This window comes from Solanum verrucosum, unplaced genomic scaffold, assembly GCF_900185275.1.
Source record: "Solanum verrucosum unplaced genomic scaffold, falcon-dt-bn FXZP01000119.1, whole genome shotgun sequence".
Taxonomy (NCBI): Eukaryota; Viridiplantae; Streptophyta; class Magnoliopsida; order Solanales; family Solanaceae; genus Solanum; species Solanum verrucosum.
This window is the reverse complement of record NW_026019935.1, coordinates 67,771-93,499: the sequence shown is the minus strand read 5'-3', so window position 1 is coordinate 93,499 and position 25,729 is coordinate 67,771. Positions and strand designations below refer to the sequence as shown.

Sequence of the window (25,729 nt, the reverse complement as noted above, 5' to 3'; positions counted from 1 at the left end):
AAAATAATCGTATGGTATTCAACCATTCAATACGCACTCATCTAATTAATCCAGATTCTTGTCGTGTGAAATTCACCCAAGGAGGAAAACATATTTGATCTTACCATGAGTTTTTCTATTCTCAAGACTTGAATCTAAGATCTATAAAATAATCGTATGGTATTCAACCATTCAATACACACTCATCTAATTAATCCAGATTTCTGAAATTCAGCAAGTGATCTATTCCATTATCTATAGATCATATTTGGAGGCAATTTAAACCCATCACTCGGCTCTAAAATTCACAACTCCTTCTAATATGCATACAACTTTTGGTTCTCTTAATATATATTAACAAAAGTTAGTTATCTTTTGTTTTAACAGTATTTTGTAAAATGAAATAAAACTACTACAGTAATATCACAACTCTTCCAGATGAAAGCAAATAATTAGAAGAATTTTTTTTTAAAAAAAAAAACATGCAATCTCATGTTCACTAGCACTAATTAAATTTTCTGCATTTTTTTTTTCTTTTCTTCTGAAAAAAAATAATCAGTTCCAACTTTACAGATTATATATGTTTTCCCTTACAATTTCTTGAGCACTGATGGTGAACAAACAAGTCTCAGCAACAACAACAACTTACCTAGTGGATTCCCGCAAGTGGGATTTGGGGAGGGTAGAGTATACGTAGAGCTTACCCGTACCTCGTGGAGATAGAGAGGTTGTTTCCGAAAACATGTCTCAGCAAGTAAGGAAAGAATGTTAGTAAGGGACGGTGGCAGTAACAGTTCTGTGTCTGGGATCAGTGAGAACAGTTTGTACATTAGCAAAACCAGCTTCCTTGATCACTCTTTCAAGATCAGTCAGGTAGTATTCATCCAGAAAAGGTTCTGTGCTCTTCATCAATGTAAACAACACGGGTGGTAATTCCTGTACATTTGAAATACAAGAGAAGTTCAGTGGTGGAGCGACATTTGCTGAAGGGGGTTCATCTGAATCCCCTTCGCCAAAAAATATGGGGATAAGACACAAAATAAAGTATCACGTTTTTGTGAGTTTTCCTAATCGAATTATCAGCTGCCGTGTGGATGAAATATTATGGCAAAATTAAGTTGTCACGTGCGTTTTGGCAATTGTATTTCAAACACTTGGTCTAGTTAATTTCGAGTATGCTTTGATAAATAGTTGGTGATAATTCAGGTAGGAAATGCAAACATCTATCGTTCAGGTATGAGACTCGCAAAAACATGATATTTCAGAAAGGGTTTTGACCATTAACTCAAAATTGGAAAAAAGAAGTTGTGTTGTTGAATCCCCTAAACATAACAGAGCATTTTTTTAACCCCTTGATGAAAATTCCCATTCACGCCGTTAGCTGGACTCATAAATAGTTTGTTTGTAGTTTGTAGTTTGTGTTAGAATTGTTAAGTATAACAGAACAACCAATTTGAAACTTCGATATTGAATTGTTTGTGATTGAAAATGTGCAAGTGAAAGAACAGACATACCTGAAGAATCTTCGACTTTGGCTGCAAAAGAAAGCAAGAAAATGTAATAAGAATGATGTGAAATAGTACTAATAACAATAATTATCAGTTAATTACAGCGATCTGGTAAATTACCGAGTTATCAGTTATAGCAATAGTTCCTCCAGGTCGAAGCAGACGGAATGACTCTTTCACTATATTTCTTATTGCTCTTTCAGGACATTCATGAAACTGCGCACACAGTAAAAAGTCGAAGATGATTCTGTGAACATACTCTTCAAACAAAATCTGCATCCTTCAATTGTTGTTTTATGATTATAGCTGATATCCATCAATCATGAGTAGGTGTTTGGATATGAATTGAGTGATATTTGAAAAAAGTAGTATTTGAAGTTGAAGTTGAAAAATGGAATTTGAAAGTTGAAGTTGTCAAACTTCGTATAGGATTCGTTAGAAGATCAGTAACCATCCTTTATTTTTATTTGATCGATCTCGGGTACTTATCTAACAACTAATGTTGCTTTGAGCAGTCACAAGGACCATATATGTTGAAAAAAATGATGTTATCATGGATTCTCCTGTACTGTTCATATGAAACGGAATACTAAGTGCAGGACAAGGATGCAAGCTAATTTTACTGTAAAGTATGTGATTTATCGCTGCAGTTTGCTAGACAACATACCACATAAGGGATTGAAACGAGATCAAATGATTTGGAAGGCAAGCCAGTGTTTTCACCGTTTGCGTGTATCCAGCTGATAGGATTCTTTCTCTGGTTTCTTTTCTTTTCTTTATATTGAGCAACAGAAAGAAAATAAGGTGAAAGATCCAAACCCTGCAGAAGACGATCATGAATAAGAAAGATACTAAATATTTAAGATTGACCAAATCATAGTTATCAACAGTAGACTTTAGTTTAGATGCATTTAAGTAGTTATTACAATGTATAGCATTATCTAGTCTTCTCTTTCTCTTATGCAGATGATTATAAATGTTTGTTCATACTCACAGTCACTTTAGCAGAAGGAAATCTGTCTGCAAGGTATCCAGTGCTCACACCAACCGAGCATCCAATGTCAAGAATGTCTCTGATTGAGAAATCTGCTGAATATTGCTGATGATGTTTTTCTATTGCATCAAGCCAATTTCCGCGCACTATCTGGTTTGCTTCTTCAAGTGAAGACGCATTAGGTATTGCACGTCTCACCATCGACATAGTTGCGGCGTCTGCTTCAGCAGCAGCCTGCAGTAGTAAATTAAATTTCACTCTTTTGTCCATGCAATAACAAAAATGACACTTCCGGAGAAGTTTTCCCTTCTTTCATTCTGATCTCGTGCGATAGAGATGAATTTAGGTCTAGTCCTTGAATATTTTCATCACAGATAGTGAGAACGAGGTCTTCCTCTGGTGGATTTGGAAATGCACCACTGTAGTAGTAACTTATACTCCCCCATCTTAATTTACATGGCGTAACTGGGTATGGAATTTAAGAAAAAAGGAAAGACTTTGGGAACTTATAGTCTTAAACATACCATGAGACTTCTTTGGCTATAAAAGCATGCCATTAAGGGTAAAATGAGAAGTTGAAAGTTAAATTGTCCAAATAGAGAAAGATGGTCTTTTCAGGATGGACTAAAAAAGAAAGTGTCACATAAAATGGAACTTAAGGAGTATAACGTATATATCAAAACATCGGAAATTATATATAGAAAGGAGTGGGTGGAAAAGAATGATGGAAGTAAAACCATGTGATGCCTAGAATCAGCCAGTTTATGGGTTAAAAGTAGGCATATTAGTTCCCTCAATAAGAATGCAGCAGTTGGACAAACTTGAACTTTTAAGCAGCTTCATAACCAAATGAAATCAACACTAGAACCATAAGCAGATAACCCGAAGGACATATCATAACCTCAATAACTTAATCATCAGAAACAAAAGAACCAAAGAAGCACAAATAACCAATGCTACAAACGAAACCAAGAGTCATTTCAACCTAGATGACTTGACCAATAGAAACTCAAATGTAAAGAAGTTATGGCCTAAACTCAGAAGAAGTGTTGGATTTTAATTCTTACCAGCCAGGACAGGTTGCCCTCATCATACGCGTGGAAGGGATTGAGATAATCTGGAAGAAGAAATCATCGTGTCAGCCAGTTAGTCTTTTTGGAAGGGTGATCCAGTATAGTAAAAATTCAAAAGAAAAGGTTGTGAAGTTCTTAAACACAGATTCTAAGAGGAGATTGTGTTACGAAGGACAATGGTTAGGCCTATGCCCCCACCTCACGTAATAATTTTTCAAGCTAATAAAATATTCATCTACATCTCACAGTTTGGAATAAGGTGATTCCTTAATTTAAAAATGGATCTATAATTGGTAAAAGTCAAACCTTTCAATGTCACCTGAAATGAGATGTTACGAGGGCTTTTAAGAATCAGCAGGAGCTAAACACAGACATCTTAGAAAAATAGCATATGCTAGTTATGCTATTTTAATCTAGAAAATGGATTGTACATAAGGGATAAATTTGAAGCAGCATGTCCACCTCTAATCATAGATTAAACTTTTGAGTAACTAGAGGTAAAAATGAATGACTTGGAACAGCTCGATGAATTTAGTACGTCGTTTAGGAGGCCCTAATAACTATAGATTGAAGCTATCTAATTTTATGGTATGATGGTTGATTTTTCATGGCCTAGTTGTACCTACCGTCTTTTCTTTTAGATTAATATCAGCAATGCAGGCCTTTTCTCTTTTTTGGTATGCCGCTCCACAAGCAAGGAGTGCAAGGCATGAGTGGAGCAAAAAGAAAGCAAGAGAATTCTTCTCTATTTTGGGAAGAAATCCTTTGATTGCATACTCAATACAGATATTTTGTCTTTCTTGTTCCACTGGTTAGAACCGTTTACAGGCAGGGTTACGAAAAGGAACAAAATGCTAAAAAGGTTTCATAAGAAACTCACAATCAGGGTAGACAATAGCAGGATTCTCAATGCTCTCCAACTCTTTGTAAACATCCGAATCCAGTATCTCCTTTGTCATCTCTGTCCATGGAATATTAGTTTTCTCAGCTGTACTGTTCAAACCCCACTAAGTCAGATCAATTCATTTTCATTCTAAGAACTTCTCAAGAAAATAGAATAACATCAGAAATACCAAAATTGTCTCATTCTTCAAATAAATGTATATAAGTAAGTTCTTATATAAATGTATTGAGCTAACTCATACATTTCAATATAGTATCAGAGCAAACAAAGTTCTGAGTTCAATTATGTCCTTTACAATATCAACAAAAGTATCTACAGGTAGGCGTAACTGATTCAAGAAAAATAATCTGACTGCACGTGAGTAACATACTTCCCAATTTTTTGGTTAGTGCATGTCCAAACATAACTTCAGCTTTCAAATACCATTTTTTAACTTTAACTTTAACTACAAGAATATTTGTTTTTCAAATATCAAACAATTCATGTCCAAGCGCATACTTAATTTTAACCAATGTTATATTTTAGGGACATTCATACCCTTCTCCTTGGAAAATTGTCTCATACTTGCCCTATGACCTAACTGAGTTCCCACCAGGAGTATAACGTCTAGTAATTTATACCATAGTCAAAATTAAAGGGATAAATTTAGACCTTTTTTCGAAGTATTTGGACATGTAGAATCCATCCGCTAAAGGCACATGAAATTTGCTACGAAGAGTCCCCAAAGTATAATGGAAAGGGTAGAATTAAAATGTTTTCTATGAGAAATGAATCTTTCCTCATAAGAAATACATGAAATAGTTTGTTTCCTAACTGCATCGAAAGGTGTGGTCAGTGAAGTGGGTCGAGAACAACGAGATCTCAGGTTTAAACCCCAGCTGAGACAATAACACTAGGTGATTTCTTCTCATATGTTCAAGTCTTGGTAAACAAAGTTACCGATTACCTATGTTGTGAGTTGGATGTTATAGCAGGTACCAATAGAATGAGTCCAGATGTGCAAAATGTCCCAAACACCATAGCAATAATGATTAAAAACACTCAAAAAATCACTTTTTGCAATTTTCCAACTTGAATTGTCATGTATTTATGTCTCCTATAGAAAAAAACTATCACCAACTATTTATCAAAACACACCTCGAAGCTAACTAGACTAAGTATTTTAATACAATCATCAAAAGGCAGGTGACAACTTAATTTGCCCATAAAATTTCATTCACATGGCAGCTGACTTATTAATTTCAAAGCATGTTTTGATAAATTAGGAAACTCTCAAAAAAAAAAAATTGGAAACAGTTTATTTTCTAACTGAGTCAAGTTCTATGTTGAGACAATTCAACAAACAGATAGTGTGCATCAATGAAAGTAGTAGAAATGACCTTATAAAAACCTGTCTAGCACCAAGTTTGAGTATAGAAAATAGAGGTTTGATGGAAATGAGAGTTCCAACAAGACGTGAAAGTGGAGTTTCCCCTGACCATCGAGGTCTTTCAAGTTGTCCTTCTTCAAATACCTCTGCACTTCTACTACTACTACTCGAAGAAGAAGCAGAGACCTTAAAACCCAAACTTCGTCTTTTTGTTGCAATTTTCAGTAATGGGTCATGGATTGACTTGTTAGTAATGGTGAAGAAACTGGGATTTGCAGTGTCAAGCTTGAAGCTGAAAGTCATTTTTGCAGTTCTTGAAACAGAGCAGTTCTAACTTCTAACCAGCTTTTGTTTCTTTTTCCTGCTTTCTTTTTTTTCTTGTGGCTTGAATTGAAAGACTTGACAAAATCTCTAAAATCTTAATGGACCAATGAGAAGAAAACACGTGTACTTTTATACTTCTATTCTATACGATAAACTTCCTTCTATTTCTATTGGCATAATAAATAAACATGACATTTAACTTAACTTCAATGAATAAATATGCTCTCTAACTTTGAATGCGCATAAATAGGCACTTAATTTGTTCAATTTTATATAAGTTTAAGTGTTTACTTGTGCACACCTAAAGTTAAAAGGTCATAGTTGTCAATTGAAGTCAAGTTAAGGGTCATGTTTATGTGATATGTCATTTATATTTTGGGTATCATAAAGAAATCAAGATCTCGAATATCTTATAAACTCTTAATATATTTATAACGAGATCAAAATATGCTAAATTTTTCTTAATAAACAAACACTTCAAGAGGATCCACAAATACATCCGCAAAAAAGGTTATTCAAAAATTGCTCTCGTTGAGAGTCGAACTCAAGACCTCCCGCTTACTAAACGGGTGCTCTAACCAACTGAGCTACGAGAGCTACTTGATGTACTATTTTCTCATATATTATTTAACGAAACCATCTATTTATTTTGATTTTTTCTTAAGAAGGATACCAATTTAGTATACCGATGAAAGATACTCATGAGGTTATACACCAAGTGCGCGTGTGTCATCATTATTATTGTATTTCATTTACTACAACATATTTCTTTTTCTAACATGCTTTGATATGTTTTACGCATCATTCTCTTAGTCTTCACTTATGGGACTTGTTGATGTTTTTTCCACGATAAGTTAAACAATGCTTGCTTGCACCCCCTAAAGTATCAAGACACTAAAAGTTTCTTGTTTACTTTTGAAGGCTATCTCAGAGAGAAGTCTACTTTAGACGCACAAGTAATTAAATTACATATGTAATCAATCTATCATGTCTAGCAAAAATAAAATTAAGCTTTTGGGGTAAAAGAAAAGATGGGAACAACCATAACTAAGTTAGTTTTGATAAAAGGTTTAAACTTGTCAGAAAGAAAAATCAACAAGATCCTCATATAGCTGTGCCATAATCAAACTGTCACAAAGAAAGTTCCACAAGAGACATTAAATCCACAGTGCTTTTTTTCCTGACAGCTAAATTTCGTCAACGTTCTAGTCGTGAAAAGAGTTTATTCCACTTCTTGTAGGTAATCGTCGATTTCAGCTGGTGTGAGAACTCTGCAAAGAAATGAACCAATCGCTTAATAACCAGCCCAAAAAAAATCATCTTTTGAGTTAAGGACAAGAGAACACTTGCCTGAATACTTTGTCATTGCCAATGATGCCAATCTCAATGTTTTTTCCGGAGATCTGCCCCTCAAATCTGAGAATAGATACACAAGGTAACGATTATTGTTAAAGATTAAAATATTCTGGTGTAATGCAGTGAGCGAGTATTGATCACACTTATAATGAACTGAAGGTTCAAGTGCATGGCAATTTCTGTGTATCCTACTTTTGAGATGACAAACAAGGAAACTCGTGTTTTGATTCTGATGTTAAGCGACGAATCAAAAATAACAGAGGGGATCAGATCATCCGAATCACATCCTTTTCCAAGAAAAGTAACAGGGCTGTGTAGGAACACATTGTACCAAGGGGAGTAACTCGACTACAACAACAATATGTATGTGAAAAAAGTCGAGATGATTACCCCTCCTTCAGGGTCAGTATAGCAGTGTGTACAGCATCATCAAGTTCCAATTCCTCCGTGTACCTGGCAGACGCTTGAATATCAGTTTTGAAAGCAAGTAAAAATTCACCAGTAAACATAAAAGCCGCTTCAGATTGGCTATTAGTTGGCAAATAACATGATAATCCATTTTTTATAGGAACAATGGGGGTAACATTTTACAGGTGGAAAAGGAAAAATACTTCACATCCTTCTGGGGCCACAAGAGTTTCAACAATTCTGACCGCCAGTGGCTGCTACTAGCAATTAGCAAAAGCTCACTGGTAAATGCTTGTTTCAGAAACATTATCAATTATTTACCATCTCTTTCACTTGACCCTCCGCTTTAGTAGAAGTCTGGTTCATTCATTCATGTGAAACTTGCAGACTTTATGATCCCATGAATTCATCAATCAGTAGAGAGGATTTAACAATTGACACACTAGCTTTGCTGGCTGTCTTCTACACCTAAATTATACCCAACTTGATTATTGCAAAATGATGCAGGTTCCTTGCTCACCAGTTTTACCTCCAACTAATACAAAGTTATACTCGCACAATAATATATACACCAAAATATGTTGCCTACGGAGAATGTTGCCACAGCAAATCAAATGTCTCAACCACTTTCTAACTTCTGGTAAAAAACAGAAGTGCAAGGATATAATGTGGTATTAAGAACGTGAACACTTAAAGATGGAGAAAGTTTGTTGCCAAAAAAGGATTAGGTGGAATTGGATGTTTGCGGGCATTATCAGAAGGTAGTATAGTGCTATAATATACCAAAGATTTTAGAGTTCAGTTCACAAGGTTGTGTCCAAGGAGAACCTTCTAAAACTTCTAATGGTATTTTCTATAACTTGATCTGTGTTTGAAGTGTAACTTTTTGAATAGAGTAACTGTGATTGGAGTACAACAAAATTCCATAATAACTTACCTCTTCTCTAGAAATGTCTTTGCATTGGACACATTCTTCCCCATGGCTGAGGCCTTCCAAGAGAAGTAAGAACCTGATGGATCCACCTAAATGAGAAAAATAAACTGAATATTTGAACATTTCTAGTATCATAAATCAAGACCCTTTATAGGTTAAACAGGTCATACAAAGAGGTGTTCTCTACCATAATCAAGTGAGAGAAGTAACAGGTGAAGCATGGGAATGAATGTATAGACCAACCAACATTAGGTAAGTAGCTCATATGCACCATAATAACATTAAAGGATAGAAAAAGACGATTGAACACACCAGAACAAAGAGGTAGATAATATACCTGATATAGTTGAGGACCCTTGTCATCATACCCCGCAACCAAGAGTGAAACACCGAATGGCCTTACACCACTGTATATAGAACAAACAGGAATAGATAGGATTAAGAGATTGCAAGAATAAGACTACACAGGATGACTCATCCTTGTGTATCTGACATTAAGAATCACAAACTGATAAAGACCAAGGAAATCTAGTTTAGTTTCATAACATGAGCAGTGTGCTTTCCAACTGATACTTTCAACCCAAGCAAAACAGAGAATGGAGAAGTGGAATAAATACTAACGAAGAACACAGAGAACCGAGAACACAAGAAGATAAAAATTGTAGCAGTATTTTCACTCTCTTCCCTTCTCACATGATATTCACATACAAGGTAAAGCTGCTGCTTCTTTTCCAAATTCTTTACTACCAACACCGACATACAAGTTTTAGAGTTTGCATGCCTTCAACTACAACTGTGTAAACAAGATTCCACTAGAAAATGAGGGCAACGATGCTTTCAATATATGTATATCCAGTATATGTCAAGGAATTGGTTGATTACACACACTACAGTACGGGCCATTTTTTCTACCATTCACTAATACCATTTGAGGCAAATATGTATCACCATATTAGCCACAAGCTCCCACATTTAACAACAGTAGTCAAAGTAATGTGCTTCATGAATTTTAATGGTGTCAAATCAACTAGTAATAGGCTGACTTCCTTCGAATTTTACCAGTAAATATATCATAATGATGATTGACCATACTACTAAGAGAGGCCAACAACATCACTTAATAAGAAAAATATCAAAGTTAATATTTGACAAGCCACAAAATGTGTCAATCAGCCTCATAATAACAACAGAAATTAAATGATTCAAAATGAATATACAAGTAAATGATGCAAATTGCTAATATATGACACTCCATGTTCAGTGAATTATGATATAAAACAGCAGTTACCCTGATTGGGTGAATTCCTGCATGACAGCAGCAGTTTCCCTCACCAGTTGTGTGACAGGTATTGATTCCTATATAAAGACACATTAGGCAAAAACAGTACACATAAGTTATGCTTAAAAAATCAACATCAAACAGGCCCGATGCAACACCAATAATATTACATTTAGTGGAAAAAGGACACAACAATAACTATTATGCACCGATCCCTAACAAGTTGGATTGGCTTTATGAATCTTCACTGACCATACTGCTCCTAGTTGAAAAAGGACAAAGGGGGAAAAACACACATCTGCTCCGAGAAAGCAAGGGAAAAATGTACTCTTGACAACAGCAATACCAAGATAACATACTCTCAGATACTCCTTCAATGTCCTAATTATGTTAAAGGTTAATTTTTAAGATAATTGTACCAAATACCAGCATACTGGTTAGGATATTATATCACACAGTAACTCCAAACACAACATAAATCAATCTTAGCAATGGTAAAAACTAATTCATACTTTATAGAGTCGATAATATTGCTCAGCCTGCTTTCTACTTTTTCGCACCAAAACTCGAGAATCAGGGCCCATGCCGCTGCAACAAAGATCATAAGTGTCAGTCAAGAATCTGTCTTGACCATTAGAAAAATTGAGGAGGTAAAATTAAATATGTTCAAGCTGGTTTCATCAAACTAAGGAGCTCAGGTAGGGAGAATATGCACCAAGTCACATTTCACAGTGAAAGCAAAGTCCTTCCCCACATATTTTATAAAGTATTTTAAGCTGACTCCATCAAACTATCAATGCAAAGATACATAAGATGTGGCTTTTACTGAACCTGATGCTGCTCATTATGAATAATATTGAATTGGGATAATTAACTGACTTGCACATTCTTTTCATGGAAATTCTGCAACTGAATTCCATAATCTATCAATTGTAAGTGTGTTCACTGGGTAAAATGTGAATAAATATCCAAGAGCCCCACCTCAATTTTTTTATATAGTTGAAACCAAAAGCTCATTGTATTGAAATGAACCTCTAGTCATTTCATGGTTGACCTTAAACATTTGAGAATAGAAACCATGAACTAGGTCAATTAACTAAACCAACAAAAGAGCTCACCCACCACAAAGGATGGTCATTCATAATCTGAAGACAGTTTTACATCCAACTCTAGCCAAGTTCACCACACATCCTCATATCCTGGAATGTGAAAAGGATAACTGGAGCCAACAAAGATAAAAGGATCTCACCTGTAAACTACTCCAATATTTGGTGTCAAAGTCTGAATCTTTTGCACCTGAATTACACATATAAAAGAAAGAGTATGAAGATGGTTAGTATGACAAGTGTTAAGGGATATACAGCGAAAAAGTGAGAAATCTATTGATATTACCATGAATTCCAAAACAAACCAGTTGTCACGAAGCTTACTACTAATATAAACAAGAAAACAGGAAAAAGGAGATCCACAGTGCTACAGTATAGAGGAGAAGCATTTAAGACCAACAACCATGACTTTGAATGCACGTGTTGCTATGTTGAATGACAGTATTTCGAGATATTTGCAGACTTACTCTCCATAGCAGTAAACTGAACACTACTATCATCTTTGTACAACCTTGATATCTAAGAAATTCCTACTGACTGATTACTAGAAATAAACACAAATCTATAAATTCTTTTTTTTTATGACAAGGGAAACCCGCAGCTGCTACCCTTTGGGTGTGCACAAGGTAAAAACCCCGCTCTCATGCAATAGCTCGCAAACCACAGGAGAGTAACCCGCACTGGACAATGCGACGAGCTCGACCGAGAAGGCAAACCCCTTGCTTTCGCTGGCAAGGGGTTTCGAACTTGAGACCTCCAACATGAAAGTCCCAAGCCCAAACCAATGGGCCACCCCGAAGGGTCAAAACTATAAATTCTTGCAATCTAGATGAAGTCATAAGGATGTCACACCACGGCTTTGTCAAAAACAAGTACAATCAGTCGTGACTCATGAGTAGACTATGAAGGATGACTTTAAAGAGAAATACGTACAGATGTTTCATCAACCAGGATGGATGGTAGTTTCTTCTCAGTTGCAATTACAACACCATTAGCGGCTGCAATCATCCAATTATAAATGTAAAAATCACTATAAGAACTAGAAATTTATTGTCAAATAAAAAGGAAAGCACAATTATCCAACTTAATTACAAAGAATCCTTTTTATGATTATAGCAGGATACATCCATCACATTACAAATACATTCTTGACTAAATGAAAGGCCTCAGACAGGATCGGAGAGAATCATCTATATCCATTGAGATCCAAATCAATTATAATAAGTAAAACGGACAAGATCTAATTTGAAATAATCAAGAGCTACCATCTCCGGCATGCTCTAAATAAATTTATTTGTGGATTTGTGACATAATACTAACCAACATAATGACTGGCATAATTGGACATTGCTAGTTAACCATACACTCAAGTACCTAGAGACATAAAAGATGCCCTTATTATAGCTTGAGTTACCTTTAATCCCCAGTGACGTTTGACCCGATCCAACTGCTGTCAAGGCATGTTCAATCTGAACCAGCTTTCCAGATGGACTATTTCACAACAAACCATGTTAAGAGAAATTGAATCAAACGAAGAAAAGGTATATATAGATTGATATGCATACAGTGCTCCCATAAATTCCTACCTGAAAGTAGTGAGTGAGAAAGAGTATTGACTATCACCCATTGGATTATATGCTAGTCTTCAATAGAGACCCTGAGAAGTAACGAGCCAAGGGAAGGCGCTATTAGAGATTAGGATTAGGAGTCATTGACTTAATTCTGGGCGTGTCCTATTTACTTTAGATGTTGAAGAATCATTTTAAACCATGAACACAAAATTTACAGCAGGGAAAAGAATCAATTGCCAACACTCTTTTTTGACAAAAGAACATCTCGTACTTTTCTAATTTTCAATCTACATTTTGTTTTTTCCCAATATATAGTATAAGGGCCAGCTTGTGTACACCTCGACATATCACTAGCCCACCTGCTATAGCCTACCATAGATCTTTAACCAATAAAGGAACTGAATTTTCTCTTTCTTTTTCTATTTATAAAGAACCACTAAGTGAACTAACGGCAGAATGCCAGCAACAAAACATGTGTCAAATAACTAATTCACTGTCTACTACCAGTGTGGTGGACTTAGATGAGATCTGCTAGATAGTGCTGGGAGTTAAATACTCCTCATTTTTCTCAGGTAAATAATCATAAACGCTTTCTGAAAAACAAGAAAGATAGAGAGAAGAAAAAGATCAAAAAACCTTTAATACATAAATTACCAGTCTAAGTCAAGAAAAAAATGCAGAAATTAAAAGATGGGGTAGGAGTAGGGAGCTCAAACCCTACCAGTTTTCATCTTTATCCTTCTATCTACCATTTTATGGAGGAACTAGAGAACCCTAGAAAACAAAACAAAACAAAAATCCAACTTTCCTAGTTCCTCTCAGTAGGTCTAAACAAGGTGCTAAATAAAGTACCAATCACAAATTTATCATTTGAAACAAATCAGCAAACCTAAGTATGTCAACAATCGAAAACTCACAAACTAACAATGCTAAGTTCACAACAACAGCATCAGATTCATAAGTTTAGCCAAATAAAGATAAAATACGATTAGAATCCAGTTCAAATCAATTTCACTGACCATTTAAGCGATTTTAAGGGCGAGAATACAAAACTCAAAATAATGAAACATAGAAGAGAGAGATAGAGAGATGGATTACCGGATTCCGGCAGTAAACCAAAGGGATTCCGACGAGGAGCACCGAACGAGCAGAATATCTTTTCGAAGCAAAAATTAGGGAAGCGGGTCGAGTGGGAGCGGAAGTATGCTTTGGGCTACAAATGGTCGGACTTGGCCCTTTCTACTTTATTTCTTGTTTTCTTGAGGAAAAAGAAATTTAATTTTGTCCTTTTTTTAAAATTAAATCGAATAAAAATCGATGAGTATATGTTAGTTTGATACTTTGATTTGATTTTGATTTATAAATCATTAAATATTTTATTTTGACTTATAATCGATCCAAACTAATCCATAAATATATTTATCCATCAGTCACTACAACATTTCCAACATCTAATTATAAAAACAAATAATGATTAATAACGATAGGTGTGGTTGATATTGATTAATAACATCTGAATGAAATTATATATAAAATTTTGAGCAAGATTGAAGGTGATTTATGCTGATTTAGGGTCAAAAATCATATTTAAAAATTGTCAATATAACATGTGTATATCACATTGGATGTCCTGTATATCAGATACAAAGATTCATGGATATATACATCTATCTCTCTCTATATATAGGACATAAATGGATATACATTAGGGATACACAAATGAATTCGTCTGCAATCAACAAGAGGAGGTTATTCAATGATAAGCATCTTCCAGCTTTAATCTTAAGATTTTGTGTGCGAGTTATTAAGGAAGCCAAAAAATATATTAAAATTTCTATGGAGCGATTTTTTTTTAAAAAAAAATTGTTATACTGTCAAGTTTTCAATTTGAAAACCAACTTAAATTTGCCTCAAATTAAGGGTATCCAATACATTCAAACTTCTTGAAATATTTCCAACAAAATCAGATGTATTATCCAATCGAAAAAACTCATAAATATGCAGATTCAAAATTCAAAAGCAAACTTCCAATAGTCTTTAATAATGCCTTCATGTCCTTCTACGTGTTTCTTTTTTCCTAATGCATTCTTTCAACATATATATATTTGGTCTTAGGATCGTAAGTTTGTATAAATATAAAAAATTCTACGGTGTTATAAAGAAGTTGTTAATTAAATCGAGAACGTTAATTCAAATTTTATGACATAGAATTGAAAGTTTGAGCTATTAAGAAAATCATAATCTTATTTAATGAATTTTAAATATCGAATATAATATTATCGATGAAGAAGCCAATAAAGATGCACGAATTTGTGTTGGTGGCTATAGTTTACCAAAAAATTTCAACTTAAATTGTTAAACAATAACAATAAGAAGAAATTTGGTTATTTAACTTGTTATTTAGCGGATCGGACGATATTTTATGTCAATTTTATTTAGGTAATTTTCTTTTTAAATTGTTTTGATGTGTGTTACTCGAGCTAAGAGTCTTTAGTAAATAACTTATTTACCTCCACGAGGTAGGGGGTAACATCTTTGTACAATCTACCCTCCTCAGTCCTCACTCATGATATTAAATTGGGTATGTTATTATATATTGTTGTTGTCTACTCTTTCTGTTCAGATTTACTTGTCCAGTTTAGATTTTACACATTCCTTAAAAAATAATGATTGATATAAGTATTTTACCACAATAAGTTTCTCTTGATATGCTAAACTTGTATTTATAGTATATTGGAAAAGTAAAAATGAACGGAGGAAATATCATTTTACTTCTTCCCTTTCGTTTCTTTCTTGAAAAAATCAGTTTTGGGGAACTTTATTGCTTAGTACTAAAATTACTTTATTTACCAAAAAAAAAAAAAGGATAAACTTCCAATTAATTGGCCTGGTAAATAGAAAAAAACTCACTTGTATAAAAGAGTTTAGAATACAAAAAAAAACTTAAAATTTGCTTAAGGCCTCTATAGAACCAAATTATATATAATGATGAAGTAATGGAAATTCGAATTAAATGCCTTTGATTACTGCTAATTGTGACTTTAATTGGCAATAAAAATTTTCCACTCTTTGCAGCAAATCCCTTTTATCCACGCAAAATCCTGCTCATGAAATATAATAATTATATTAGTAAAAATAAGAATTTAAGTTTGATAGAATGACGATATAAAGAGTTTTTATTTTACTAATAATGCATCGTTAGAACAAATTATTATTCTACATCGATAGTGCATTCATGAATTCTTACTTTAAAAATAAAGAGTTTAAATTATATATATGAACCATATTGTATGTAAAAAATATTTTACACTATATAAGTTTGTCTCCTTACAATATGTTAATTTGTAATCTTTTAATAAGATAAATCAGCTACTATAATAAGTTAAGAACTTAATTGTATAAAAATATCTTATATTAACGATGTATTATGTTCCATGGATTTAAAAAGAATAAACATACATATATATATGACTATTAAAATAGAGTTTAAGTTATATAATTGAGTCTTTAAAATTTACAATATAAGTACACATTAAATAATTAATTTTGAACTTGGTAAATCAAATAAGTTAAATCTCGAAATTGTCACGTAGCTCAAGGGAAAAATACCCACCGTGAAGCCCAAAAACCTTGAAGTGACACAAAAAGTCGAATCAAAGCAAACAATACCTTGATAATTGGCCGGTCCAATCAAATCCGTAACACAAAGTTAAGTTTAAATATTGAACATTTAAATTTTTTAATTAGCTTAAATTATAAAACTCCACACCAAAGGGAGTGAGATGATTAATAGTTTGTCTTAAGAGGGAAAATCTCTATATGGGGATGATTACTACTAAAAAAGAAGCAGATTAATAATAATTAAGCTGCCCTTAATCCGATTTCAAAATGCTTATATATTTTTAATATACAAACAGCTTGTTTAAACATTAATTTCTGTAAGGTGGTAAAATACTGTTTTTTTTTTACTTATAATTAACCTTCCCTCTAATTTTTTTTCTCATCCGATATCCGATATTTACTTTAAAATTCGACTAATTTAAATTCAGGTCATAAAGCTCACCTCACTTAGATATAGTAAAACACTCCTATCAAATGCAACTGTTATACCTAAGACTCGATTCCAAGACCTTTGTTTTTTTTAATCAATTACCCGAATAGAGTGTGTTGTATTAGCACAAAAGAAGTAGAGGGGGCTAGACCTGACCTCAATACAACACTGATCAGTCACAAAAAAACTAGAAGGCTTACAAAATCTACTATAGAGCCTTATGTAAATTTATGAAGAGGAAAATAGCTAGCTTACAAAGAAATTTGCTTTACCATATTTGCTCTGAATACTAGGCCAAAACTTTTTATACTTAAGGATGAAGTACTTATCACTTCACCACAACCTTATAGTAATATCAGCTATTTATAGCAGCAACTTAGACTATTAACATAACCTTTGGTGATAATTCTCTTCTATATCATGTCATTATTGTCGAGAGTAGCTCGATGCACAAAGCATCTCGTATTCACGTAAAAATTCAAAGTCCCCAAGTAATATGTCATAATGCAAATATTAGCAGATATTTTCAGAACGCGTCAACTATATTCATTATTGTTGTTATATATATTACACACACCCAAACAAAAAAAATACTACCTGCATGTCATGAAGAAAATATTTATTTGAGGATATCAATTATGCATGCAATACATATATATTTTAATGAAAAATGTACTAGAACAATCTGACAAAAAAGTGAATAAGTGTAATGCCCACAAGATCCAATATACACAGTAAGCAATCTTGTAAAGATGCTAAAGGACAATTTTAAACATTATAATTGAGATGCAAAATTTCAAAATTTTGCCCTTCAATAAGATATATTTTAAGTGCTCATTAATATGAGATTATATAATTTATTAATTTAATACTAAGTTAAAAATTGTTTTAATATCTATATGGTTTTTAAGTACGTAAATATCTCAAATCATGAAAATCCAATGAAAAATGTCCCCTTTCCCATAAAGAAAAGGAAAGTTGCGGATATATTCTCTAGCCAACTAGTTTACTAACATCGTTGAAATATATACAATATATACATCATTATATATACGTGAGTATGTGTGTATTTAGTATAAAATATACTCTATCTATATATTTTATATGTATTTTCTTAAACTAGATGATCGAAGTTCTCTACAATAAATCTAATTTGATTATATATATATATATATATATATATATATATATAAGACAATGAATAACTCTTATAGTCATACAAATACATGTGTTGACATGTTTAAGACGATATATTTCAAATATTGTATAGTCACATAAATATTATAACATATTTAAAAGACAAGTTTCACAAAAAGTTATTAATTATCTATTCAATAATACTCCGATGAAAGATGCAAAACCGTATATATAGTACCTCAAATGGTTATGTACCGAACATAGTACTAAAATCAAAGATTGTGATGGAGGTGGTAAATCTATCTTTACGTATTGAAGGTCTCAAATTTAAACTTAGAAAAAGGAGCTACCTTTGGTAGAAGTTTTCTATCTCCTATAACTCGACGATGCAAATTCAAATTAATCAAGCTTACCAAACATAAAGTACCAAATATCTGGGAATTGACAGCTTTATTCATGGCAGAAAGTAAGGAAATTAAAGGGCTAAATTCTTGACCTTTGACCTTTCTTCATACTTCACATGTATCAAATTCCTTTTTCTTTTTTTTCTTCTTGTCATGTTTTAAGTTCTCGAAAGTTGATCGTTAAGAATTATGATGGAATAGATAGAATCTCTTCATCAATAACTAGAAACTTTAAGGTTGAGCCGTAAAAATTAAAACAATACTGATAAAGAATGCTTCCCTCTTTAATGGGCATTACGCGGCTCCAAAGAAAATATATAGTAAACATCGGAAAAGACTTCTTTTAAAAATGTTTTGCAAGACTAACTTTTCAGGTAGCTTTAGTTATAATATATATTGAATCGTGTAATAATCTCATCTAAAAAGATTAATTTTTTTTTATTTACTAATATTTGAACCAAATATATGTCATTTTTATATGAAAGAAGTAGAAGTAAAGATTTGAACCCAGAATATATACCAAGAACTATAGTTTTGTAGTTGTATATCCACTAGAATTAATTTCTAGGGTTTGAATTTCAGTATCTACTTTTATCTCCCACTAGGTTTTAGATTAATTTTTTATCATCATTAATTTGGAGATTGAAACCTAATTGAATTGGAGACGGATTCAAGATTTTCAGCTTATGAGTTTTTGGATTACAACTTTTTATCATGTTGCGAATTCTAGATAAATTATTTTAAAAAATTTTATAACATAAAAATAAAATTTAGGTCAAAATTATTGATTAGATACTGCTGAAATCATAATTTTAACCGTAAAACCATCCTTACAAATACTTAGATCTAGTGTGATGAATGTACTCTGAATCCTCACTTCATCTTTGAAGGAAGATCTTTAGAATCTAACTTAATTATATACTAGTAGAGTATAAATATTTTCATACTATTGTTATTATACTTTAACATGGTCATGTATAGCCGCATAAGTTATCTGCTTTAGATTTTAGATTACAAAAAACACCTATATATCTAAACATATCTTACTTCTCATAGATATTATAAAAAGAAAATAAGACAAGCGATCAAATTGACAAATTAGCAATTTAAGTGAAGTGGTAAAAGCATTGTAAAAGATTTTACCATTTTATAATCAAGAAAATGTGAGGAATCCTGGAGAACTTGCATCATCATGATCTCCCTTACTTGGGCTATTAGCCAACTTCTTTTGTTTCTTCTTATAAGCAATGCCACGTGCCTTGGCTTGACATTCCTTCACTTCCCTCAAATACACTCGAATCCCAATGCTCGCGAATGGGTTCGTCTCACTTGACCCACCATTCTCTTCATAGGCAGCCCTAAGCCTGCCTATGAGTGCATCCAGGCTTCCCCAGGCTTGTCTCAATGGACAAGTGCAGGGAGCTGGTGGGTCAGGTTGACCGTAGAACATACAACCCAGTAAGTGAACCTTTGTTTTCCCAAATTGGTCAAGGTACCGGAGGAACTCTAGGATATGGTTGCTATGGCAATGAGGAAGGGGGATTGGTGGTCTTTGATTCTTCAAGTAGTGGTTGAAAGTGTTCCAATCTCGACGTTTCTGAGACTCGTATCGACTAGGTGGCTGATCACGACTGGGGGATTTTGACGATCCCTCGGCCAAATCTTTACCCCTAATATCACTACTTGACATGGCTAGAGGAAAAAAATAGATCAAGATTTTGATCAAATTTGTGTAAGTGTAATTGAGTGATACACAAAAAAAGTTGAAGGAAAAAATAAGGTGAAAAATTGGAGGGATGATATATTGTTGAAATCACATCAATGGACCAATTGAGATGATGACAAGAAATAATGGGCCACATGAGTTGCTTTCTTAGTTGCTCCTTTTTCCTCATACATTGTAATTAGCCTCTTCTTTTCTTATATTTTTTAAAGTTATACATTTGGTCGATCGATGAAAAATATTTACACTAATTTATATATATAGAGAGATTATTATTTTAATGGGTGGCTATGTATATAGGGTAGTTTTTCCTATTTTATTCCAAAAGGCCAAATTGGTTAAACATTTCCATTAAGTCATTAACTATACATTTTCTACTAATCTACAAGTATTGTTATGTAACTTTGTCAACATTATCTACTAATCAGTAGTTGCCCAAAATTTTGATGTCAATTAGTATCTTTAATTTTTATTTATAATAAAAAGAGACAATGATTTATTATTAGTCCCATTCTATTACTCTAGTTGTATTTCCATTTTATGTAATGGCTTGGTAGGCCGAAAATGCCTGATTTATCAATTTATTCGGTTACTAGAGGATAATCTTGAAGGATAATATTTTTTCATCCTTAATAGGAGGTTTCGAGTTTGAGTTTATGATATGAAGACATTTTTTTATAGGAATCGCTTTACATACAAAGTGGGACTTTCTGACGCAAATCTAGAATAACATGGTCCCAAAACGGGTACCTAACATCAGTGGAAAATCCAAAAAAAAAAAAAAAGTTTTATCCCTCAAAGTGAGATTTCTTGACGTGAATCTAAATTAGTTGGGGCCCAAAGCAGATACCAAATATCAAGTGGAAAAAATAAATTAAACAGTACATACATATAAGAAACAAATCAATTTTCAACACAAATACAAGATGTATTTATAATCACTGAACTCAAATTACAACTTAGAATCCAAAGAACAAGGTAATAACAACAGTAACTGAGGAGAGAATACAATGAAGAAGGTAATCACAAGGGAATGATATACTACAAACGAGAATGGAGATGAGAGATAACCGACAACCAAAACTTTGACATAATTTGCATAACCGTTCTTTCTAATTCGTAGACCTTGTTAACAATAACTAATTAGGCCTAAATCTCAAATAAAACTCTCTAATATTTTACTCCGCCCAATGATATTAACTAAATTAATCTTATTTATCACGTCTAGCTCATATAACCTTACAGAGTTGTCTTGTTTCAGAGTAAATGACATAAATAGTCCCTCAACTATAGGAGTAAGTCTAAAATGGCCCCTGAACTATACACTTAACGGATTTAATCCTTTAACTATTCAAAAATTTGTCAGCTTTGGTCCCTTAACTATACACTTACCGGTTTTAGTCCCTTAACTATAAATTTATCGATTTTAGTCCTTTAAGTATTCACAAACTTATCAAGTTTGGTCTTTGTCCATTTTTTTAAATACAAATAGCTTTGGTTTTTAATACACACCATCCTAAACTTTGATAGTTTTTGTTCGAGAAACTTATCATGCATCATGCTAATCAATGCGAATTTTATTTAATTTACTCAAATTTCTTTACGTTAAATAAAATGAATAGAATAATAAAATTGATCTATTTAAAAAAAAAAAAAAATGAAAAAATTGCAAATCTACCATTTTATAAATTACCATTTCTGAAAAATTAAACAAATTCCGTTCAATGAAATAGTTGGAGTACAAACTTTGGATTTAACGGATAATAACTTTTTTCTTTTTATAATAAAGTTTAACATATTCAAGTCATTAGTAACAATATTATGCTTCATTTTATTTATTGTTGAATAAAATTATGACTTGTATTTCTTTCCTCGTGAATTTTATTTTAAATCGTTGAGGTTAAGGTTCTTCGCGTAAGGTTAATTTGAAGAAAAAGTAACGGAGAGAGAACCAACAGAAAAAGTTGCTAAAGGATTTAATTTCTCGAGGCATAGATTCTATTAATATAAACTTAAGCTATTTGTATTAAGACAACAACTGTAAATGTTAGCAATGAGTTATGAATTTAATTTTTGTTATGATGAATTTTCTTAAAATAATATATAATATGATTCATATTAAATTTATTGAATTCTACCGAACTCCGTAAATTAAAACTTATAAATATCTCCTATTGCTTATTTGGAGAGAGAGAGAGATAAGTAAGGTAAGGTAGATGTTGAGTATCTTTCCTATAATTGGGGCTTTTGAGTTCTGTTTAGGTTTATGGGAGCAAGATCTTGATTATTATATATATTTTTATTATATTATTTTTTGGTACACAATTTGCTCGAAAAAGAAAGGTATATTTTTTAATTTTTTATTTATCGATATAATTTAAGACATAATAAAGATTATAACTTTCAGAATTTATTATTATTTTTCTCAAACTCCATCTATTTTAAATCAAACAATAAAATAAAATAAAAATACGCTTTTCGTGTAATCTTCTTCTTTAGGCCAAATCTAAAACTTTATTCTGGTTGTGTTTTTTTAATGTTTATCATCTTTTTTCTTCATTGAGTCGGAAATCATAATAAAAAGGAGAAGAAAGAAATATAATTCAGAATTTAGATTTAATAAATTCTGTATTTAAGATATTTATATAGATCTGAATTATTTTATTTTGAAATCAATGTTTATAGGAATTTTAGTAGATTTTTATATTTTTATGTTAAAATATTGAATTCAATTGATCTGATAAAATATTTTACCGTCAAAAAGAGGGAGTGGGGGGTGGGGGAACAAACCCACACCTGAAAGGTCTTTGGCTTTGTTTTGTGCATTTTGTTAAGAGACAAAGCATGTTTCATTGTCATATCACACTTTTAAGAGGAATAGTTGAAATCGAAGAATACGACAAAAAAAGGAATCAATATATCATATTATTTTTAAAATTAATTTCAGACTACATAAATTTATTATATTTTTATTTGTTAAGTTTTTCTAAAAAAATAACTAAAGTCATCTTAATTGATAATATATAAAGTAAGCATAGTTTTACTCAATGAGTTAATTCATTAGTGAGATTTATGTATAATTTAAGTTCAGAATGATCTAGTTGTACTTTGAAAAAATAGATTTGACTAATTCATACATATGTTTTACTTGATTCGAACGATAGAGTTATGTTCCTGCAAGTACATTTTGATTACTAGTTGAATATCTAATTATTCATGAGATAATGATAATAGCTTGTATTTAGTTGATATAGAACTAAAAAGAGCCCAACAACAAAAATAATAAATACTAGAGTATATTTATTTGTTGGTTGAGTGACTTAAGCTTATAAATATTTACATTGTAAAACAATAAATAAAACAAGACCATTTATTGAATAACTGTCTCAAAAAGGAATAATTGTAAAATATTGCACTTTTAACTCTCTTTGATGGGATGATTTATGAAAAAATGGTCTTGAATTTTTTATTTTCTTAATCATATACTTTAAAAAATGATTGTTGCTCATCAAACATATGTTATGAGCATAAATTAATTTTGTTTATAAGATAAAATTTTGGGTATAGTGATTGAACGCACTCAATCGTCCATAAATTCTAGTATACCTTACATGCAAAATTATTTGAATAGCAAATTTGGGCCTTTCATAAGGAAATATTGGCCCAGTGGCTGAAAATATTGTCTTACCATTATTATTTCAAGATAAATATTGGGACAAATTATATAGATATGTTTGTTCGGTCCATAAAAGATAATTATATTTATTAATTAAATTTATATAAACAAATATTTATAATATATCAACATGTATATTTTATGTATATTATATATTAATATATATAAATATATATTTATTGGCTATTATTTGAAAGAACGATTATTTATGTGAATTTCTGTCTGATGTTTGGGCCATCTATCAGAAAATTTGCATTTTGTGTATTTCAACGTTTTGTTCATTATTAATTAGTTTTCTCATTTTGTTAATTATGTATTATTTATGTAATTTGCTAACATATTATATGTTATTTACACTGTCAATTAAATTTGATCGACTATATCAAGTTGTTTATTTTATTTTTTCTAGTTATTAAATTAGATTTGTCACAAAACATTAAATATTGTTATTAGTCAAGTTAATCTGATGACGTATCACTGAGAATGAGAATTGCGAGTGATAAGATCCTTTCATTTTAAACTAAATTTCGGGATTCAAATATTAGAGATGAAAACAATCCTGGTAACAGAGCACTTCAATCTTTTAATGATCCACACACAACAAATCTAATTAGTTGGGATATCATTACATATCCAAGGCTCGAATCCGAGATCTCTGGTTAAGGGAGGAGCAGCCTCATCCGCTACACCACATTCTTTGATGGTAAGATGATAAAAATTGCTATTCATATCATCACAATCTTTTTTGGTGATTATATATCATTTGTTTGGACACGAAGAATTGTATATTATGCGTGATTAAGAAAAATACATGCTAAAATTTGAAAGGGGATTTAAATTATATACACCGATAATTTATATATATATATATATATATATATATTTTGAAGGATCAATGGGAACTAACTTTGTTTTGTTTGCCGACTAATATTATGAATATGCAATAATTAATCCATTTATCATGTCATATTTTTTATGTCAAATTGTAGTGATTATATGTGTTGGTAATAATTAGTCCTACAAATTTAATCATTTTTAGCTAGCCGCCTAATCAACAGTTGAAAAGCTAAATATTTAATCATACAAATTTAATTTCAACAGTGATTATATGTCAGTTTATGAAATTAACACTTGTATTAATTTTTCTGATAATGTTTCTAGTAGAAATTATCACACCTTATAATAAATAAAATGATGAAATGTAAATTTATTTTATTTTAAAAAAAAAAAAAAAACAAGAAAGAAGAAGAGGGTAAGTTAATGTTGTTGAAAAGCTAAGACATATACCCCTAAAATGCTTCCAACAAAAAATTACTACTACTATATGGTTTTATCATTGTTGTCGGGGTGGTGTGATTAGACTTTTACGCTTATCGAGAAATTCCACTATAAACAGTATCTTAATAATTGATTCGTAATTCTGAAGATAACATAATAAGATGTTTTGAGCTAATTTGAGAGAATCTTTATTACTATTATGACACAGTATCTTAAGAATTGACAGTTCAACTTACGAGTCATCATTATTAAAGTTAAATTTATATCAAAACGAAAGTTTCCCTAATTATGAATTTAGTTCACATTCATGCATTGATGTTCCAAAGGTCTATTAATAGAAAAAGAAGTGGCATTCTTGTGTATAGATGTCTAAAGAGTGAATGATCATGAGGGGGACCTAATTCATATCCACCTAGCCATCTTATACGTGTTTTTTTTCATTCGGTGTTTGCAGTTCTTATTGAAGTTCCGACAAAATTTAAATCGTGCATTTCAGGGTCCATTCGGAGGTGGTGCTTCCAACAAGATTTTCTCCATACCCAGGATTCAAACCCAATACCTTTTATTAAGAGTGAACAGTTTCACCACTGCACCGCAACTCATGTTGATAGCCATCTTACATGTGTTGTTCAAGAAAAATATCAGGAAAACATAA

General features: G+C 32.0%; 3 protein-coding genes and 1 non-coding gene across 4 annotated transcripts; all 4 read right to left on the bottom strand.

The window, feature by feature from the left end:
• Window positions 1-439: 439 nt before the first annotated feature.
• On the bottom strand, window positions 440-6,151 carry LOC125835388 (uncharacterized). Its single transcript, XM_049514515.1, has 8 exons — window positions 5,838-6,151; window positions 4,435-4,547; window positions 3,549-3,598; window positions 2,482-2,715; window positions 2,155-2,307; window positions 1,608-1,703; window positions 1,494-1,514; window positions 440-915 (listed from the first exon to the last, which is right to left on the bottom strand). The coding sequence occupies exons 1-8, from the start codon at window positions 6,128-6,130 to the stop codon at window positions 748-750; spliced, it is 1,128 nt and encodes a 375-aa protein (XP_049370472.1). The 5' UTR covers window positions 6,131-6,151; the 3' UTR covers window positions 440-747.
• Window positions 6,152-6,674: 523 nt separating this feature from the next.
• Window positions 6,675-6,748, bottom strand: TRNAT-AGU (transfer RNA threonine (anticodon AGU)). Its single transcript has one exon. It is a non-coding gene; the product is annotated as a tRNA-Thr (tRNA).
• A 447-nt stretch (window positions 6,749-7,195) lies between these two features.
• LOC125835210 (proteasome subunit alpha type-2-A-like) lies at window positions 7,196-14,058 on the bottom strand. The gene is made up of 12 exons (XM_049514337.1): window positions 13,904-14,058; window positions 12,821-12,891; window positions 12,649-12,725; window positions 12,168-12,232; window positions 11,378-11,424; window positions 10,641-10,716; window positions 10,138-10,205; window positions 9,187-9,256; window positions 8,853-8,938; window positions 7,898-7,960; window positions 7,502-7,567; window positions 7,196-7,422 (listed from the first exon to the last, which is right to left on the bottom strand). Exons 2-12 carry the CDS (start codon window positions 12,859-12,861, stop codon window positions 7,374-7,376), a joined length of 708 nt encoding a protein of 235 aa, XP_049370294.1. The 5' UTR covers window positions 12,862-12,891; window positions 13,904-14,058; the 3' UTR covers window positions 7,196-7,373.
• A 1,605-nt stretch (window positions 14,059-15,663) lies between these two features.
• Window positions 15,664-20,153, bottom strand: LOC125835189 (protein LIGHT-DEPENDENT SHORT HYPOCOTYLS 10-like). The gene is made up of 2 exons (XM_049514317.1): window positions 19,541-20,153; window positions 15,664-15,906 (listed from the first exon to the last, which is right to left on the bottom strand). Exon 1 carries the CDS (start codon window positions 20,085-20,087, stop codon window positions 19,551-19,553), a length of 537 nt encoding a protein of 178 aa, XP_049370274.1. The 5' UTR covers window positions 20,088-20,153; the 3' UTR covers window positions 15,664-15,906; window positions 19,541-19,550.
• Between the last annotated feature and the right edge of the window lie 5,576 nt (window positions 20,154-25,729).